The sequence below is a fragment of the Phragmites australis genome, chromosome 2 (genome assembly GCF_958298935.1).
Source record: "Phragmites australis chromosome 2, lpPhrAust1.1, whole genome shotgun sequence".
Taxonomy (NCBI): domain Eukaryota; kingdom Viridiplantae; phylum Streptophyta; class Magnoliopsida; order Poales; family Poaceae; genus Phragmites; species Phragmites australis.
The window spans coordinates 6783884-6804334 of record NC_084922.1 but is presented as its reverse complement, the minus strand read 5'-3'; the positions used below and the strand labels follow the sequence as shown (position 1 = coordinate 6804334).

The window sequence follows — 20451 nt, the reverse complement described above, 5'->3', positions numbered from 1 at the left end:
TACTTTCAAAATTAAAAACACTATCGAAAAAATCATGAATAATTCTGAAAAAAAATCCGTGATGTAGACAATGATATCGTCCAACTTTCTAAAAAAATGTTGTCTTCTAATACTTTCAAAATTAAATACACTATCGAAAAAATCATGAATAATTCTGAAAAAAAATCCGTGATGTAGACAATGATATCGTCTAACTTTATAAAAAAATTCAACTCAAAACAATTATTTGTGCAATGAGAAAAAAAAAGACAAATTACTCACACAAATCATATTTTTATCAAAAAAATCTGTAGAGCTAAATGATAACATCCTCTCCACCTCACCGTCAGGCCCATGGACGACGCTCGCATGAGCCGCGCCGCCGCCGCGCCGCTCTCCGCCCTCGGCGTCGCGGACTACCCAGCCGCCGTGCGTGAGGAGATTGTGCCGTTCGGGTACAAGGAGGTACCCTGCATTGCCTGTGCCTTGCGAGGCATCGCATCTTTTGGGGATTCTTCTAGTTTTAGTGAAGCTTGGCGTTTCGCACTGTGGTTGTCAGGGCCTGGGCAAGCTGTGGCCTGTGGGCTTCGCTGCACTCCAAGACGGTTCTGACGGACGTCTTCCTCCGCGCGCCATCGCTGATGAGCAACGTCTATCTAAGCTCTGTCGGTGTCGGGGAAGAACTGAAATGGCAGCTGCCCGTCTCTCGTTTTCGTTTTTATTTGGGAGTTTCTCTATGCGCACGCAGGCTTTGCTACTTGGTTAACCTTGCACTGTGCTGATCGAAAAGCATCTTGCCTTAGTCTTGTTTCTGTGTGCGCCATCAACTGTGACGTTCTGATAGCTGGCTTGGTAGGCTACTTAGTACCCTAGAATCGTGCACTGTAAAATGTGATGTTCTCATCGGTAGCAGGCGGTATTTAGAATGCTCATCGAGTTTCTCTAGCAATGTTTTTCAATCGAACGGGTCTGCAGAACACCCCATCAAGTTGGAACTTGGAACCAGGCACCGGTTTTCAATCGAAGGCGTGTACGAATGGTGTAGTGGGTGAAAATGAAACTTGACAAATGGTTTTCCAGTGTCTGGTACAGGATTTGTGTTGATACTTAACAAATGGTACAGGATTTGTATCCAAGCATGCTATTGAAGAAAACAGTCGGTTACATGAAAAAACAATTGGGGTACAACAAATGGAGTTCTGCAGTTCACACTGTTCTACAAGAATACATATTCTGTTGATAATTTAGAAGAGGAAAGGTTGTGCACAAATACATAACATGGCTAATGTGCCTCCAGGCCTAAATCTTTTATCAAATTACTGTTGCATCCAGTACTTTGGCAGGTTTAAGCGTTCTCTATATATAAATCCCTCTGGGTCAAAATTTCTCACGAACAAAATCACTCCCTGCTATGCAAACTATGCAAACCAAAAAAAAAAGGTTCAAAACAGAAAAGGAGCCCAATGTAAACTACTAGCTACCCCAGACGTTTTCGCTATCAACAGTATCCTCAAGAAGTTCTTAAAAAAAACAGTACCCTCAAGAAGCAGGGAAGGCAAGGTCCTTCAGTTGCTGAGCGTCTACAGCTGATGGTGCTTTGGTGAGAGCACATTGAGCAGTCGTGGTCTTTGGGAAAGCTATCACATCCCGGATCGAACTCTCACCAGCCAAAAGCATGACCAACCGATCCAATCCATAGGCAATGCCTCCTGCAGTAAGACAATGATGAAGTGACCTTTGCGTTCAATACTCAGAGAATAATCAAACGAAAACAACAAATACAATGAAAAATACCACATGATATATGTAGATCTAAAATATTGAGCATGAGAATTAGCTACTCAAGCACCTTAGAATGAAAAAATAGTCCGAAAGTATGGATGCAACGAGAAATAAGTGGAAGGGCTGCTCTAGCTCTGAGGAATAGTAGCTTAATGAAACGGAGAAACTCCAAAAAGGAATGTCTACCAAAGATACGCCTGCAAGCTAGCCAACTGAAGAACAATAATAAATGGAGTTATTTGTGATTGAACATGCATACCATGTGGAGGGGCACCCATGTCGAAAGATTCTAGAAGGTAGCCAAATTTCTCCTCTGCCTGCATCAGAAACTTGCAAATGTGATGTTTAGCAAATGAGCATAATCAAATACAGCAGCAGCATGTTCTCCAAACTAACAATGTTTAGCAAAACCGTGTGGATAAAAAGACTTAAGTTTACAGAAAGTGCCAGTTCACATATTATAACCATGCAATGCTGGTGGTTTTATGGCTTTGGCCATCTAGTTTTAAAATATAGAGTAACCTTACATTGATGTTAATTCTATAAAATTGGCCATCTAAACTATTCATTACACAATTCCCTGAGGTGCAATAATGCTCGTATAGTTTCAGCCTGGCCTGGCCTGCCTGGCGCAGGCAGCAACTCCAGGCGTCCGATTCCGGAGGCCTGGGCTGGATGTTGCTGCCTGGACCAGGCAGCTTTGTGTAGGGCTCCAACCAAACAGCCCCTTGGTCGATACCACGTACCTGAAGCATAGAATATTGAGAAGACAAATTTTCTAGACAAGTACAACATCCATTACCAACACACCTAAGGTGCCTTGACAATAAAGTATTCAGACATTTGAAAGCACACAAGGCAACTTGCATTTCTCCTGAATTTAGAGGTAAATTTCAGTCAAGCAATTCATAAATATTAATGGCCTTACGCCCACCAGCATTGCGCCTCCATAGGGAGAAAGGAAAGAACCTATGTAAATAACTGTCATTAAAAATATCGAACCAATGCATTATTTCTTCAGAGTTTTGTCTCGTCATGCTCTGAGCCTCTGAGTGAGCAAAAGCATGCCACATGTGACAGCTTAAGACTTCTTCGACCAAACTATGAATTTATAATTGCTTTTCCTATTAGATATACCCCAAGCTACCAACAATTGAGGACTGAAAGGAGCATCCTCCTATCATAATTGGGGTGCTATGAGATCATATCATATGAATTATGAAAGGGATTCTATGTTCAGATGGATGAGAGCTCTCGCTCGGTGCCGCCTCCTCGCCTGGCAAACACAGGCTCCTCTCCGTCTCCCACCCCCTTCGAGCTAGTGACCCCCATGGGTCCTCGCACTCCTTCCCAACATCGGACGCTCCGGCCACGCCGTCCACTCTCAACCCCCATGCCGCTCTGTTTAGCCCGGTGGCCGAGCCCTCGCTCTCTGTTTAGCCCTTCGTCCGCCTCAACTACTCTCTCTGACGGGCCATTGTCAAGTAGGCCATCGTCTTACCTGGTCACTGCAAGGGGTGCCACCCACCGACGGTTCAGTAAGGGCGGCCATCTCCATCGGCGAGGGTCCTTGATGCGGTCCGACGGTCAGAGCATCTGCATCCACTGCACCCCCCCCCCCCCAGCGGCCAGCTCCTAGCCACCTTTGTCTGGCGAGCCCCCGCGTAGCACGATCGCTGCTGAAGATGGTTGGCAGCTGGTCGCTAAGAGGAGACGCAGGAATCGAGCCCCACACCCACAATAGCCCCCGACTTCGCGACCGGTGCCAACAGAAAGGTGCTTCAACTGCCTCGCCACTGACCATGTCGCAGCAGCTTGCCGGAACCCGTCGCGCTGCTTGAGATGCCGGCACGAGGGACACCAGGCATGCCATTGCAAGAGGCCTCGCTCCGTGCCTAGATCCGTCTCAAGGTCGCACATCCCTCCACCAAACGTGCCAGGGCGATCATCCCGGTTGCCTCATCGCACCCCTCCATCACCCGTGCCTGCCCGGCTGGGGCTTCACGTCGTCTGCCACTTCCCAGTCCACAGGTCGGACCTTCACTCCACCTCCTATATGTGCGATCGTGTCCCCGTCCTCGACACCGCCATTCTTCGGTGCTACACCGTCGCCTGCTAGGTCAGTTCTTGGCCCCCTGAGCACCGGTCACACCATCAATATTGCCTCATCCCCCGCTCAGCAGACCTTGTCCAAGATGAGGCCGAGCTTTCTCGTGCGTTGGTGGCGCTGGTGGTGGATACTAGATCGTCGGTGACTTCAGAGCAAGTTTGGTCGCTTCTGATGTCCTCCTTCGGTACTGAGGAAGGCGAGTTCTCGATCCGGCGTGGTCACCTGGAAGACTTCCTCATTACCTTCCGTGAGATGAGGACTCGCGATCTCGTCCTCCACTCCACCATGCTTGCCGAGGTGCCGTTCCAACTACGTTTCAAACCATGGACACGTCAATTCATGACGATCGCGGGATCGATGCTATTTCGTGTTCTGCTCGAACTCTACGGGATCCCATCACACGCTTGGCGTCTCTCCATGGTAGTGAACATCTTGAGCTCTTCCTGCTCCATCCTTCAGCCAACTTCAGCCACCGTTGCCAAAGAGGACATGGGTCATTTTTGCGTGGTTGCTTGGTGTGTTGACCCGGATCTCATTCCAGTGGAGGACACTCTAATTGTGCCCGAGCCTGCGGAGGAATACGTGGAGCAAGGCCTCTTTCTGCGCCCGAAGGACATAATCCATTCCAAGCAGTCTTTCCTGTGCTATAAAGTGGTCGTCCACCTCAAGGAGATCCAGGATTGGCGCTCGCCATCGGATTCCTCTGATGGTGGCACTCAGCCGGACAATTGGGATAGCGACGGCGACGACTACCCCGGTTTTGAGCAATGCTGCCGGTCCAAACCATGGCCGAAACGCACGAGATTCCATGAACCACCAGCAGGTTGCGACGCCGGTGGGGCGGGAGCTGGAGGCCTCAATGCACTGGGCGGTGCCTCGATGTCCTCCTTCGCCGACACCCAATGGCCTCCTACCTTGCCGTCAACGTGGTTACCTCCGTCTAGCCGCCTGTCCTTGTCGACGCGAACCTGGTCCCAACCGACCCCACTTCGTTTCGGACGTTCAAACGCCGGATCGCGTGCAACGAATCACGGGCGCGATGGGCCGCCTATAAAGTTTTTGCAAGACCCTGAACTCGTGGTGCATCGCCTCTGCCCTCGGTTTTCCTTGATCCTATGGTCACGAAATACCACCCCAGCACCTGCCCCTTGTGACGCACGGTCTCGCTGGAGGTGGAGCCCTTGGTCGCTCCCTTTGTTGCCCCTTAGTCGTTGGCCTAGGACCCGATGGAGGAAAGCTCTCTGGCGGTTCATGCGCTGGGCTCTCGCGTGAATGAGTCGACCCACTCCTCCTTAGTGATTCCAGTGCAACCAGGAATCCTGCAAAGGCACCACTCTGCCATCCCTGAAAAAGTGGCTACAAGAGGCCTATTGGTGACAGGCACTGCTTCCGGCTTTGGGTTCAAATCCTTTAGGGTTCACTTGTGATCCCCGTGTTCGTCCACTGCCTTTGGTGTCCCCGGGTGGCATCCATGTGGGGATGGCGTCAGGTGCTTTTAGTGGGGTCGTGGAGTTCGCTAGGACACCCCATGCCCTGTCCCCTGGCACGGGCATGTTTGGGTCGTATGTTGCCTCGATGGAGATGGCCTTGGACACGTCTCTAATGGCCCTTCAAGCGTCCGAGGTCGCGGCCCCTATGCCTTGCAGCGACGTCGACGGCCAGGATGTGCTCCTGCCCTTGATCCACTCTCTCCACGTATACCCTCCTGGGACGTGTCACCTGGTTTATCGTAGGCGCCATTCGCGCGCGGCCTCCACGACTGCGCTGCTCGCGCCTGTGCCGGCGCCATCGATCGGGCCAGCAACGCTGGTGTTGTCGCTGTCGCCTCCGCCGTTGTCGCCTTCGAAGGTGGTGAAGGGCGCTTTCCTTGCTCAGATGTCCTCACCCACATGTGTTTCATGCGCCACACATGCCCAAGCGCCGCCGAAGTCGTTGGCAACCGCTGCGGTACCTTCCAGGAGGAGACGGTTGGCGGGATCTGGCCGTGCTTCAACTGACAATGTGGTCTGTCAGGCGCAGCCAGTCCTCATGAAGAAACTGGGGATCATCACCGAGGAGGTGTCCATTGGCCAAGAGGTGCAGGACGAATACGCGAGCCTTTTTGATAGACCCCCGTGCCCACCTGGTCGCTCTTGCTGCGCTTTTTGGATGGATCGTGCCAGACGTCGAGGAAGTTCGATCTGCTGACTTCCTCAATGTTGGCTGCTGAGTGTTTCAGTTTGATTGATTTGTGAAAGTGGTGGCCTTCTTGTTTTGTTTTCCGAATGGATGTTGCAAATATCCTTGTTTGGAATGTTTGTGGTCTGAACCAAAGGTCGCGGCGTGACTCGGTGCGTGAGGTTTTAGGCATTGCAGGGCCGGATATCGTTTGCTTCCAAGAAACGAAGATAGCGGTCATGTCTACCACAATTCTCCACCCTTGGCTCGGAATTCGATCGCCATGTGGTGTTACCGGCTAACGGTTCACGCGGGGGTATCTTGATGGCATGAGGGGGAAATGTGTGCACCGCCATCTCCTCCCGGGTCGATTCCTACTCGGTGTCAGTTCAGTTCATGAGCGTGGACGGCCGGCCTTGGTGGTTCATGTCTATCTACGGCCCGCAGCAAGATGCAGAGAAGATCCAATTCCTTCAGAAGCTTCATGACGTTCGCTCGATCTGCCAGGGGCCGTGGGCTGTGGCCGTCGATTTCAAACTAATATATAGATCTGACAAGAAGAATACCAATGATGATCGCGCAATGATGAGTCGTTTCCGCCGCCTCCTAGACGATCTTGAGTTGCATGAGATCGAGATCCTGGGTAGAAGGTACACCTGGTTGAACGAGCGCTCCTCGCCGACACTGGTGCAACTAGACCGTGTGTTCTGCACCGTCGACTAGGAGAACCTCTTTCTAGATTGTCTCGTGCGGAGCTCCGCGGCCGGAGTTTCGAATCACTGCACTCTGTTCTTGGGTCTAAGAGACAATGTCAGGGGAAAGGCGTGCTTCCACTTCGAGAGCTTCTGGCCCACTCTCAAGGGGTTCCATGAGGCGGTACTTCGGGCTTGGTCGTCTCCGGTGGAAGCCGTCTGATAGATGCTCTAGACCCGAACTTTCAATGAGGGGTAGATGTCGATTTAGGTGGAATAGACGTTGATGATCCGGCTACACCGTCCAAGAACATTGCGCCTTAGCGATCGATACACCAACTCCAGAAGTTGTTCGTGATCTTTCGGAGCACGATCAACCTAACCACGAGGGTATTTGTTCCTGCAAGCAATCGAAGAACGAGCAAGAACAAGATGAACAAGCACAATCTGAAAACAGAAGTGGCGGGGTTCCGAAAACAAGTAATCGGGCGGTCTAGCCAACACGCGTGTTTACAAGGCGAAGTAGCAAAAGCTAGATCTATTGTATTAAAACCCAAACCCTAGAAGAGGGTGCGGCTGTCTATTTATGAGATAGAAGAGGAGAAGTTTCGGCCAAAACACAGGAAGCCGAATCGGACTCTAATACAAGGCCCAAGTTTGATTCGGACTGGAAAACAACCGCGACTCTCTTTAACGATTCTGGATAGCTCAGGAGGAATTTCGAGATGAGGCCGGATCCATCTGAAAGTAGACGAAATTATCTTTCCATCAAGTACTCATAGGCCCAGAGAATCCTTCGGAATCAACAGTTATGGCCTTTATCATTTGCTGCTGTCAAGAGGGCCAAATCCGAATTGAACTCGCCTCTACTTATATACTTGGGCTTGTGTGGTTCTTCTCCCTGGGTCCTAAGGACAATAAAATCATCACAATAGTTAAATAGTAATCCATTCTTGTAAACATTTGTGGGCAGCCCTTGGAACAAGTTCACCTGATGATTAAGTTGGCGTGCTCGTGCTCGCGTTATTGGTCCTTCTATCACCTGTTCAGCGTGTTGTGCGGTAGGAGGAATGTGTGTATCTGTGGAAAGTATGTCCTCATCACCGTCTGTCTGGTCCATCGTCTCACCCTGAAATTCAGTGGGCTTGCCCGAGGGTTGCAGGCTTGGAGCCAGCGGAAGGTCGACAATGTTAACTCTCAGCTACACCTGGCTCGAGAGCTTTTTCATCGGCTGGACATTGCGCAGGATGGGCGGAGTTTGTCTCGATTGGAGACTTGGCTGCGCCGGCGTCTCAAGAAACACTGTCTGGCCTTGGCCTTCCTCCAGCGTGCCATTACGTGCTCCCAGTCGCGGATTTCTTAGCTGCGGGATGGTGACGCCAACACTTCTTTCATCTACGCCAGATATCGAAAACGAAAGAATTTTGTGGCTACGCTCAAGGTCGACGATCTTGTACTGACCTCCCAGCAAGACAAGGCGCAAGCTGTTTGGGACTTCTACACTGACTTGTTTGGCTCCCCGCATCAACGGCGCTTCACTCTGCGCCTTCAAGCCTTCCATCCAGCGGCCTATGATCTGGCCGCTCTGGACCTGCCATTTGAGGAGTCTAAAGTGTGGGAAACTATCAAGCAATTGCCGCCGGACAAGGCGTCGGGTCCAGACAGGTTCACGGGTCGGTTCTATAAGGAATGTTGGTCGACAATCAAAGAGGATGTCTTAGCGGCGCTGCACGCATTGCACGGCGGTGATGGCAAGAAGCTGCACCTCGTGAACTCAGCTTTCCTGGTGCTGATCCCCAAAGCGTCGGACGCTGATCATGTGCGGGATTTCAGACCAATTGGCTTGTTTCATAGCTTTGTGAAGCTGGTCACCAAGATTTTGGCTAACCGTCTTGCACCCAGGCTCCCGTCAATGGTTTCTGTGAATCAAAGTGTGTTCATCAGAGGGCACTGCATTCATGATAACTTCCTTCTAGTCCAGCAGATGGCCAAGTTCCTTCACAAACAAAGGTTGCCTCGGGTCTTTCTCAAACTGGAACTTTTCTGCTGGAAGTGCTGGCGCACCTGGGGTTCGGACCTCGATGGAGGAAGATATTGTGTATGTTGTTGGCATCCTTGTCAACGTGTGTCCTTCTCAATGGCTGCCCGAGGGAGATTATTGAGCATCGGCGTGGCCTCCGTCAAGGCGACCCGCTGTCTCCGATGCTTTTTATCCTAATAATGGATGTGTTGAACGCATTGTTTCTCAAGGCGGCCGAGGAGGGTTTGCTGCATCCGTTGGTGAATAGGAACATTGGTCACCGGTTTTCAAAGTATGTGGATGACGTCGTGTTATTTATCCATATGACGACCAAGAGCTCTCAATGAGTAGGGCCATTCTTCACGCATTCGGCAAGGCGTCAGGACTGCAGACCAACATGCGTAAGAGCTCGATCATCCCAATCCAGTGCCGCAAAACTGACCTGGAACTTATCCGAGCAGAATTGTTGTGCACGGTTGCCAGCTTCTCGTGCAAATACTTTGGCTTGCCTTTGTCGACCGGCAAGCTACGCAAAGCTAACTTCCAGCCGCTCATCGACAAGTTTGATGACTTGCTTTCGAGATGGAAAGCGGGCATGCTAAATACCGCGGGGAGATCCGTCCTCGTATGAGCCGTGCTCACGACAGTTCCTATTTATACGCTCCTGGCAATGGAGGTGCCGAAGTGGGTGCTCAACACACTTGACAAGAGACGGAGGGCGTTTCTCTGGAAAGGTAGAAAGCAAGTCAACGATGGGCATTGTGTTGTTGTCTAGACGCGTGTGTGTCCGCCGTTGGATCTTGGAGGCCTTAGCATCCATAACTAGAGCTCCTTGGTTGGTCCCTTCGGATGCAGTGCCTATGGTTGTAGAAAACGCAACCGGATCGCCCATGGCCGTCATTTCGAACTGATGTTCATGCCAATGCTCAGGTGATGTTTTGGTCCGATAGGTGGCTTCTCGGTCGCTCCCTGCAAGACATGGCGCCAGCCTTGCTTCCTTTTGTGGCAAAGAGGGCTGGCGCTACACGGACAGTGTTTGACGCCTTACAAAACCGGGCTTGGATTCGGGATATCAGCGGTAGCCTGACCGTGCCGGCGATGGAGTATCTTCATGTGGGGGATGCGATAGAAGGTACAGCCTTACAACCCGGGTTGCCCTAACCAGCATGTGTGGACACCAGCGGCCTCAGGAATGTTCTCGACACGCTCCACGTACCGCCAGTTCTTCACGGGTGCTGTCGGTTTTGAGCCTTACAAGAGGATTTGGAAGACGTGGGCGCCGCTAAGGGCCAAGTTCTTCATTTGGCTGGCCACGCTGAATAGATGTTGGACAGCGGACCGTCTCGAGCGTCGAGGCTTGCAACACCCGCAGAGTTGCCCCCTCTGCGATCAAGAAGCGGAAACAGTGCAACATCTGCTTACGGATTGTGTCTTCTCTAGAGAGGTTTGGTTCAAAGCGCTTTAGCAAGTTGGTCTACAAGACTTGGCTCCGAGAAATGCTGATTGCGTCTTGCAGAGTTGGTGGAAGCGTGCCCAGCGCAGAGTTCCCAAGGAGATCCGAAAGGACCTAGACTCTTGGGTGATCCTTGTGGCTTTGACAATTTGGAAACTCCAAATTGATGTGTCTTTGATGAGGCTCGCCCCTCTGTCGGGAATCTACTGCAGGAGATAAATGAGGAGGCCCGGCTTTGGTGTCTCGGAGGAGGTATAGGGTTGCGTTCTTTGTTGGGTTGAATCTTTTAGGTCTTTAGTCGTAAACAAAGTATGTGGCGCGTACATCTAACCCGGCCGTTGGTATGGCATTGTACTCAAAGTTTTATCTTTTCTTAATATAATAATACACAGCTCTCTTGCACGTTCGAGAAAAAAAAAATTACGAAAGGCAAGCTGGTAACTGAAGTGTGATCTCATACCTGTTCAGGTGAGATACCGATGATCTCGAAAATCCTTTGTTGTACATCACTTTTGTAGATTCTCAAACTGCCTCCTCCAATCTATTAATAACAGGACAGAATATAAGATGTTTGGTATTATTTTCAGCTTTGCTTCTATTTCATTAAAGCTAGCACTCTTTCCCATAGACTTCAACCAAAAAAATGGATATATTTAGCTATTATTATCAATGCATCAGATCAACTTTTCCAGTTTGCACACCTCATTTCATTAGTCTCATAGAAGAAAGAGCAATCACTCAAGCAACCAGTTCTATAAGTAATTTAGCATCTGTTAGGGTCAAGATGTTCAAATATTTGTTGTATTAAATTCTGGACCATCTATACAAGCAAAAACAAACTTGTGTGCACACTAAGAAAGAAGAAACACAGAAAGTACCTCCACCCCATTGTAAATCATGTCATAAGCCAATGCACGAGCTGATCGTAGATCATTCATATCTTCAGGATTTGGTGCAGTGAAAGGATGATGTAGAGCCTGTGTTCACAAAGGCAGCATAATAGGCATATTCAGAAAACAGACAATCAGACTACTCCCAATCCTTTTAGTGAAATGCAAATTCTCAGACTACTCCCAATCCTTTGTATTGTATCGCAGTTTCCAAAGCTGCCATGTCATATGGAACTATGGAAGATACAACTCCCCCGATGCATTGTATCATAGATTGTTTTAGGTCCCCCAAGACAATTAATTGTTACATGTGTTTGTGACTATGAATTGTGGGGTCACCTATCTAGTCCAGTTTCCAATGAGTTGCATTTCATGCCCAGGTTGTATCTTGCATAAGATACCACTCCTCTTTCCTCATTCTACACCAAGTCAGCAAACAGTCGTACATGGCAAGGTATTTAATGTCTACGATACTCCCACTGGGAGTGTGTTTGGTTTGTTCATTTAATAAATTTTGGCACAACTACACAGTTTCCTCACCCATTCAGGAGAACAGTCGGCATCTGCTGTAATCATGATTCTATGGGTACCAAGGCCTATTAAAACAGCATTAGCTTGTAATAAAAAAAAATGCATATTGTCTGATATTCATCTTTAAATATGTGCCATACCATATCGTGTCTAGATAACATTTACAAATTCTAAAGACTCCATCCAATAATGGTGGGTAGTCTGGCAGTAAAATACTAAAATGTAATACCCAAATATACCTAGTTTTGTTAATGGTGTAGACACGATGCCAAAGACAGCTAAGTATTATGACAGTTCTTTAAAATAACGTGATAACAACACAGTAAAGATTATCTATTTGTTTTTTGAAAAGTGTAAAGAAATATGCACTTCTAAAAATTCTTTGGCAGAAGATAAAAAACTGACCTCATATCTCTGCTCATCACTGTTCCATTCGAACATAGGAAAATCTGTTACCCAAAGAACTGAGTGTGCTGACTAGCATAATGAGAAAAATAAAGAAAATGCAAAGGCAGATGTCAGGACCATAGATAGCAGAAACAAAACTATTCTCCTCATCGTTAAATAACAAAGGATAGCAAAGAACCACAACGTCTCATCAACATGCCACGAGTAATGCATTAAACATATCAACGATAAGGACAGAAATATTCCTCAGTTTGAAACTCACCATGTCTATCACTTCCATCTTATGAGCAATAAATAATCTTAATCTGCCAAGAATTTGATTAGCCGATGATTGTTCCCCCAGTGCAAACAGGATAAGATCACCTGCCTTCGCATCCAGAAGTTCCACCAACTGATCTTTCTTTTCAGGTTTCAGACTTGACACCAGCGGACCAATTCCTTCAAGCTCACCTGTGAGACCAGATAAATTTAAATATGGAACAAGACATGACACAAAATTTGTCTAAAAGAAGGCCAAAGATCTTTTCTATTTACCATTCTCCATAACTTTGAGGAAAGGCAGGCCCTTAGCTCCAGATTTGGAAGCTTCAGTGTAGACAGTTCCTTTCTTTAGATCAGTGTTTGAAAACACTTTGGCGCCACCAGGCACACACAGTGCCTTTATTATACCTCCATTTTCTAATGTATCGGCAAAAACCTTGAAGCTACTGCTCAAAAATACATCACTAACCTGCATTTGAAAGAAGAAAATGAGGGGAGAGAATTTTGTGATTTAATAAACCAAGGAATTCTTAGCATATGTTCAACATATATGCCGCATGGCCAAAGCAACATACGATCTACATAACAGGCCACTAATAAACATATAATAATAATAGCAAACTACTAACAGTAGAAGTTGTGAATTCTTGACAACGGTTAACTAATTAAGTAATTACTATCGCAATTACACAGGTCATTCTGCAGAAGGTTAGAGGTCCTCACATCTTTCAGCTCCCAATCGAACCGAAGGTCAGGCCTATCTGTCCCATAGCGATTCATTGCATCAGCATATGTTAACCTTGGAAAAGGATTTGGCAGCTTGATATCTCTAACCTCTTGGAATATCTGTAATATGAATCATTCCATCATTCATTCAAACAACCATGAACATGGGAAATAGCTGAAGAAACAAAGAAATATTCTCTGAAAATGAACTAAGAGCTTGACTACTACTAACTATTTAATACCTGGTAGCTAAATGAGTAAATGGCACAACCAGTAATAAGTCAAAAATTACATGACATCACATCTTTATAATTCAACAATAAAAAATGTGTAACACTGGCAGGCAAGGGTGAAGAGGGGTGGGTAGTGTTACTCTCAAATATGTGTTTCAGTTTTGACACAAATAAGAGGGGAAAGGGGATGTAAAAACAAGTATACATGTCTCATCAATTCTTCATTCAACTTCAACATATCCTCCATTGATGTAAAGGCAATCTCCATATCAAGTTGTGTAAACTCTGGTTGCCTGTCTGCGCGCAAGTCTTCATCTCGGAAGCACCTGATAGGAAGCATGCAATGCAGCATGTCAGGGTAGTTAGTTGGTTTGACAAATATAATATGCCAACTGAATACAACCATATTGTACATGCTTGTGCTATGAGCAATTTATAGACTTTATTCAGGTTGAAAAGGAAATAAACTCAAGAATTCAGCTTAGAAGGCTACAAAAAAATGAACATGAATTTATAGGCATAACTGCATGAGAGAAAATTAGTCTCACCAGAGAAGATAAAAGAATGACACAGAGATGTAAATTTGCGAAACAAGCAAACAATTATAGCTACCAATCAACACCCAGCCTTTCAAACATGAGACATGTCACCTAGTTACCTTGCAATTTGATAATATTTTTCGAAGCCAGAGACCATCAACATTTGCTTGAATAGCTGAGGGCTTTGAGGGAGAGCATAGAATGTTCCTGGCTTCAGAAACAATGTTAGAGGAAATCAGCGAATATGTAGCGCTCATTTGAAAAAGATAGAAACCTCAACTGCATAATTATCAGACCTACCACTAATAAGCACTCACACAAGAATAATGTGTAATGCCTTCATAAATAGAAGTGGAACACAAGAATAATGTGTAACATACTAAAATGGAACAGAACTTAGTAAACAATGGAAGATTTGAGGAATAGAAGTGGATAGCATTGAACATCAGGGAACCCACATGAAAAAGAGCCTCAAGAGAAATCCTCCAGAATAGTTTTCCAACATATAATATGCACTTTTGAAAACCAACTAACCTCAAAGTAACTTTCTCAAACATCAGAATCAACAAAGCACACAGAAAAAGAAAGAATGCAACTTAATACGTCCATTTAAACGGTGATAAGAGCATATAGTACAGAAGATAGTTACTTTTGTGTTAAAGCATCTAAAGTCCAAACATGACATGAGGCATTAGATCTCTCAAGGATGCAAACATAATCGTGTGTTTTTTCAACAGAGGAATCAAACATGCTATACAATTATCTGTGAAAAAAAAATGGTACACAGCTGAATCACCTGAACTCTTGATGGTACAAGATAGTCTCGAGCACCTTCTGGTGTAGATTTGGATAAAACTGGAGTCTCAATCTACCTTGGAACATGTAGTAACTTTAGATGAGACATAACAAAAGATTAATAGTAAAGTAGTAAAGAAGGGTAGAAATTCTAGTCATTGTAAGGGAAGGCATACTAGTTACTGTGATGCCTTAAATCTTAGTAAATTATTGTGTTAAGGTGATACAAGCAACAGCAGACAGTGCATGCATGATGGATTTATTTTAACCAATCCACAATCAACTAAATTGTAATGCTGGTGATAAAACAAGAATTATCTTTACACAATGCGAAAAACTAGTTTTCAATTAAAATAGATTAGGTATAAGTGGCTGAAGAATTAGGCACCCTATTTATAAGCTGAAGAATTAGAGCCCCCAATTTAAGAATTGACCTTTTGGCACTACATCACGAGAGGAAATATTTCGCTCTTTCTGTTGCAGTTCATCTAAGGAATAGGACCACTTGGATATATTACGTTCCGAAGTGAAAATGACAGGCATATGACAAAAGGTAGGTTATGTTAGGGTGGGACTCAGATGAAGTAAACAATGAGTGTAATAGTGGATATAACCAGCATACCTCAACAAAATCATGCTCATCCTCCAAGCAACGACGAATGAGCTTAACAACATTATGGCGCAGCCTCAAGTTTGATTGCATATGTGGACGACGCAAGTCCAGGACTCGAAACCTACAGTATTTATGAATAGGAAATCATAAAAAGGCACTCATCACTTCAAATGAAAGAGCATAAACACATCATTTAAGTAAATATAAGCAGAACAGTACTTTAAAGCCCAAAAAAGAGAAAATGAGAACAAGGGAATCAGTTTTAGGGAAAGAGGAATGCTATATCTTTTGAAAAGAACAACTATATCTGGAACAGAGTTGTTGCTCGGATCAAGAAAAAAAATTAGTGCCACTGGAAAGAAGTTATGGTCCAACAGCATCCAACGTTAGTTTGCCTACAGTATGATAGTTAAATAATTGCTACACGTTAGAATAATAAGAATGATGGCACAAAATTCCCAATGAAACTGAATCTACCCACCTCATCACAATATCAAATATGTACCACTTTATTGAAGAGATTTGAAAGGACAAGAAACCAAAAATATAGCAGAGAACATAAACAAGTATATAGTGAAAACTAAAGTGAAGATGACCACCAATCTCAACAGTCACAAAGTGTGTGATGAATCCTTATGACATACTCCCAAGACATGCATCCCATTTATCAGGCAATCATGCAACTTTAAAAATGAGTTAACACCTAATCCAAATATCAAGCACACAATAACACCTAATTCCTTGGACGGCGGACAGGTTAGCTATGCGGGGATTACCTCACCCGGCGGCATGTCCTCTCTGTGATCAAGTCCCGGAAACCATCAACCACCTGCTTATCTCATGTGTGGTTGCGAGGGAAGTTTGGTCTACTGTTTTCCGGAAATATGGCTTGCTGGGGCTTTCTCCACAACCAGATGTTGCTCTTTTTCTGGCTAGTGGAGCAGGGTAATCAAAAGTTTGGACAAGGAACACCGAAAAGGCCTCAACACTTTGATCATCCTAGTGGCCGGTGAGATTTGGAAACATAGAAATAATTGTGTTTTTAGCAATGCTAGCCCTAGTGTTTCCTTGGTAGTGAGGACAGTGGAGGAGGTTGGTGCTCTTTGGCGATCAGCAGGAGCCCTTTGCCTCCAGCCCCTGTTTTAGGATCGGTGTCCTGTCGCTGTGGTCATTTTCTTTGGTAATCGTGGCGCGTATGTATCGTTTTGTCTAATGTGTGGTTGTTTTGGGTGTGTGGTGTGTGAGGAGTTGTAATTTTGATACCCTTTCTTCTTTAATGAAATGACACGTAGCTCTCATGTGTTGTTCGAAAAAAAAATAGTAACTTAGTATAATCTATGTCATAAGTGATCCACAATACATATCCCACCCAATCAAAGCCAGTGGGGGAGGTGGGTTTGGCCTGGGAAATGCGACTGGACATCAGGTGCCCTTCCGTCGGAGCAGCAATGGAGAACCTGCCGCCATGAATCACGTCTGGTGGCTGGTCCGCAGCAGATCTTCACGCCTGCCTCCGCTATATCCCTTTACCCGATGTCGATGCCCACACTTAATGCTCACGTTTGTTGAGGAACATTTCACCGAATTCGCCCCTCCAATCTATGTGAACTGTAGGTATGCGCCGTGTGCTCCTACGCCCAATGGCCCACGCAGCCGCGCTTGCACCCTCGGTCGAGGCAATCAGCGTCGATGCCAAGCGCCTGAATGATTTTCTTTGGTTGGATAGATGCTTCTTGCTTGATTGCTTCCTTCCAGAATGTTTCCTTTCTTTCTTGCTTGATTGCTTTCTTTTCTTTCTTTTTTCGGCTATTGTATCTTTGTTCTGTTGTGCAGATGGAATGTTGAAATGAGGGATATGAGGATGCAGTAAAGTAGGATGATATTTTAGAGTATTTGGACTGCCAGACTACATTCTGATTTATACATCTCATGCTACGTTGCTAGAAAAGTGCAATCATGACTTCTCTTTTACTCTTTTATTTTTGAGCAGCGATATTTTGGTCACATAAAAAAGCTATCCCAATCACATACCCAATACATACCAAACAAAGGAAATGACTAAAATCTCATTACTTATCCCAAACCATCTCTCTGCTACCCAATCTATTTCCCTTTCCCAAATCCAGAGGCCATCCAAACGCCACCTTAGGTGCAACTTTAAATATACCATCCAATCGCATAGCTGCACAATTTTGATAAGCCTAAGCATGCCACCAATAAGCAATATACAAGGTCATAAGCTGGCTAATTTGAATGATTCACAATTCTTCAAGTCGATAAAAACATGCAAGGGCAAAAAGATGTAGAAAAACCACAGATTGTAAATGTCTTACCTCAGTCTAATTTCTTCCGGAAATTTCTCTTTTACAGTATCAGCAGTTGTAACTGGAAACGGCAATGAACGAGTTACTGAGTTCAGCACTAAAACACGATCTGCAGCAACCTTCAAGGTAGCAACATGACATCATAGTGAGAAGGGCGTGTTGTTTTCTGGATCAACACAAAAGGAAATAGAAAAGTTGACGAAAATCAAAGAAAAAGTAATTGAACTATGAATATGTCATTCTTTATCCATATATTAGATCCATATATTTTGCATGTCCAACAACATACTGTGTACAAGAAAAGCAAGTTTTTTAAAGAGTGATAACGTAAATTTTAAATTCTAGCAACGAAAAGTCGCCTCTACCTTCATCTCAAAGAAAACAAAAGAAGGTACAATGGCTACAAGTTAATACCTCTATAGCCCCAGTCTTCATATCCGCATTGATGGCATCTGCCGGGCGTGGCTGTACCACCCCCTCAATAGCAACCACGGACTCTACTCTCAGCTTGTTCACTACATTGTAAACTTCTGGATACTCTGGTAAAGTTGTCACCTAAACGGAGAGAGAGAAAACAATGGGCCTTCGGTCACTCGATAGCTATAAACATAAAAATCCAGAACACATGCATACATAATCCTGTAAAAATTAACACTTACCAGTCAATGGAAACAATATTTTACAATAAACCACCAGTCAGATGGGGATAGCAGTTACCAGTGATATAGTTTTAATGTGATCACTTGTTTGACTATGAAAGTTACAAGATCACTCAATATCAGTTGCAAGAGCAATATCAAACAAGTCACCTCAGGATGATATTTGGTGTTAGGCTTCGTAGGTAGTTATGTTCGGTTGGTAGTATACAGGTTTTGAACTGGGTGTAAGTTCTTATTTTGCATTTCATTTTGAGCTGGTATCCCAAGCAAGTTGCGTTTATTGAACTCGGTTAATTGACTTTCAATAAAAGATGCTTGTACTTCTCTAAAAAAAAGGTAAGTAGCCATAGCAACACTTATTTTCTGAAGAAAGAATCATCCAGATACAACAGTTATTAACAGCAGCGAATACTCCTACTCCACCACAACTGTTATTAACAGCAGTGATTACTGATGCTGGTGTAACAATTAACAGTACACCAATAATTTATCAATGCAACAAAACGTTCCAGATAACACGAATCAAGCAATGCAAGCTTTGGTGAAAGTGTGAAATCATAAGCAATTACCGAGAATTATCTCTACAGCATCAGCAAGCATTGATGTAATCACAAGTACACAAATAAGAGATCACACAACACTGTACCAGCGAGCCACATTACAACCAGTCAACGAAAGCTACTACCAGGAAGCATAACCGCAGCGGCAGCGGACCCTCACTAGCGCCGCATACAACAACAAAAATAAGTCACCTGCACCATGCCGGAGCGGTCGCGGAGGGTGAGGAAGGTGAGCCCAGCGTGCGTACGGCGGAGCGCGACCCAGCCACATAGCCGCACCCGACGGCCGGCGTCACCGGCGCCGAGCTCTCCGCACAGTGCGTCCCTCCGTGGCCACTGCAGCGACTGCAACCTCTCAACCTTAGACTCCTTCGACGGGGTCGCGGCCGCGTCGGTGGCCGCCGCGCCCGCTAGGGTTCGGAGCGGGGACGGGGAGCGGGAGGACGAGGCGGTGGCGGAGGCGGAGGAGGTGAAGAGCGGGAGGAGGCGGCGGACGTGCGAAGCGGGCGGCCTAGGCCTGAGGCGGGAGAGGAGGGAGAGGGGCGAGGCGCGGAGGAAGGAGGAGGCCATTAGAGACGACGAGGGGAACGAAGCGGATGGGGAAAGGGGTTTCGGACTTGAAGAAGACATGGCGGTGGATGGGCTTCAGATGCCTTATCCTCCGGCACGAATCTTACAGAGCAAAGTTAAACAGTGACTCTGACCACTCCGGATTCGCGACAACGCAAGCGATCAGGTTCTTCGATCATCCGAGTGACCAAAGTATGGAAGCACACCAACTCACAACCACCAGTCACGACCAGCTTGAGCGACCAGTCGTACGTGCTCGACCACGACTAATCTGGCTATCCGTCGTGTACGTGTTGCTCTCGATTACACCAATCGACCAGCAACACTCAACTATTCCTGAGTCGTACTACTCAGCGAGAACGATCTCGCGTATCTCGACGAGAACAATAAAACAAGACAAAAAATCTCTGGAGGAAATTTTAACTCGATTACACCAATCGACCAGCAACGCTCAACTATTCCTGAGTCGTACTACTCAGCGAGAACGATCTCGCGTATCTCGACGAGAACAATAAAACAAGACAAAAAATCTCTGGAGGAAATTTTAACTCTATTCAACTCGTGACTTGCACGACTCTGTGTCTTGCTTACAATTTAGATATTACAACTCATATTTATAGCAATCTGCTAACTTCGAATCCTAACACGAATCGTGTCATCCCACGATCCGATTCTGACTCGAACTCTGCACACATACGAACGACGCTATAGCCGTATACGAAACGTATATAAACTCATTCCTTCCGTATTGTCGTGAAACTGAGTCCCCGAGACCGACGACAAGGATTAAGTCCAACATGCTCCTCCTTAATCTTATCTTGAGTCAACATCACGAATCCCAAAAGATGTCGCATGACCGTTAGCTTCACCGCCGGCAATACCTTCGTTGGAGCATCAGCTCACTGCTCCTCCGTGCAGATAAAATTTACCTCAATCTGGCCTTCTTCAATGCACTCACGGATGAAATGAAACTTTATGTCAATGTGTTTACTGTGGTCATGAAACACTGGATTTTTTATCAAAGCAATCGCTGATTTGTTATTGACAAATAATTTGACTGCTTTAGGCTCTTCTCCTGTCAGCTCTCCCAACAGACTTTGAAGCCACAGTGCTTGGCAAGCCGCTGTTGTTGCCACTATAAACTCAACT

At 45.9% G+C, this 20451-nt stretch overlaps 1 protein-coding gene across 2 annotated transcripts; it reads right to left on the bottom strand.

Annotated features, from left to right (window-relative positions):
- Positions 1-1086: 1086 nt before the first annotated feature.
- Positions 1087-19372, bottom strand: LOC133896700 (aspartate--tRNA ligase, chloroplastic/mitochondrial-like). Of its 2 annotated transcripts, XM_062337305.1 has the most exons (15): positions 18925-19372; positions 17928-18068; positions 17523-17632; positions 15199-15310; positions 14578-14649; positions 13901-13992; positions 13448-13568; positions 13007-13129; positions 12557-12752; positions 12285-12472; positions 12020-12091; positions 11072-11170; positions 10654-10734; positions 2021-2078; positions 1087-1688 (listed from the first exon to the last, which is right to left on the bottom strand). In XM_062337305.1, the coding sequence occupies exons 1-15, from the start codon at positions 19360-19362 to the stop codon at positions 1519-1521; spliced, it is 2073 nt and encodes a 690-aa protein (XP_062193289.1). In that variant the 5' UTR covers positions 19363-19372; the 3' UTR covers positions 1087-1518. The 2 variants fall into 2 exon arrangements, with proteins under 2 accessions (XP_062193289.1, XP_062193280.1); XM_062337296.1 differs by lacking the exons at positions 1087-1688; positions 2021-2078 and adding an exon at positions 2107-2507.
- Between the last annotated feature and the right edge of the window lie 1079 nt (positions 19373-20451).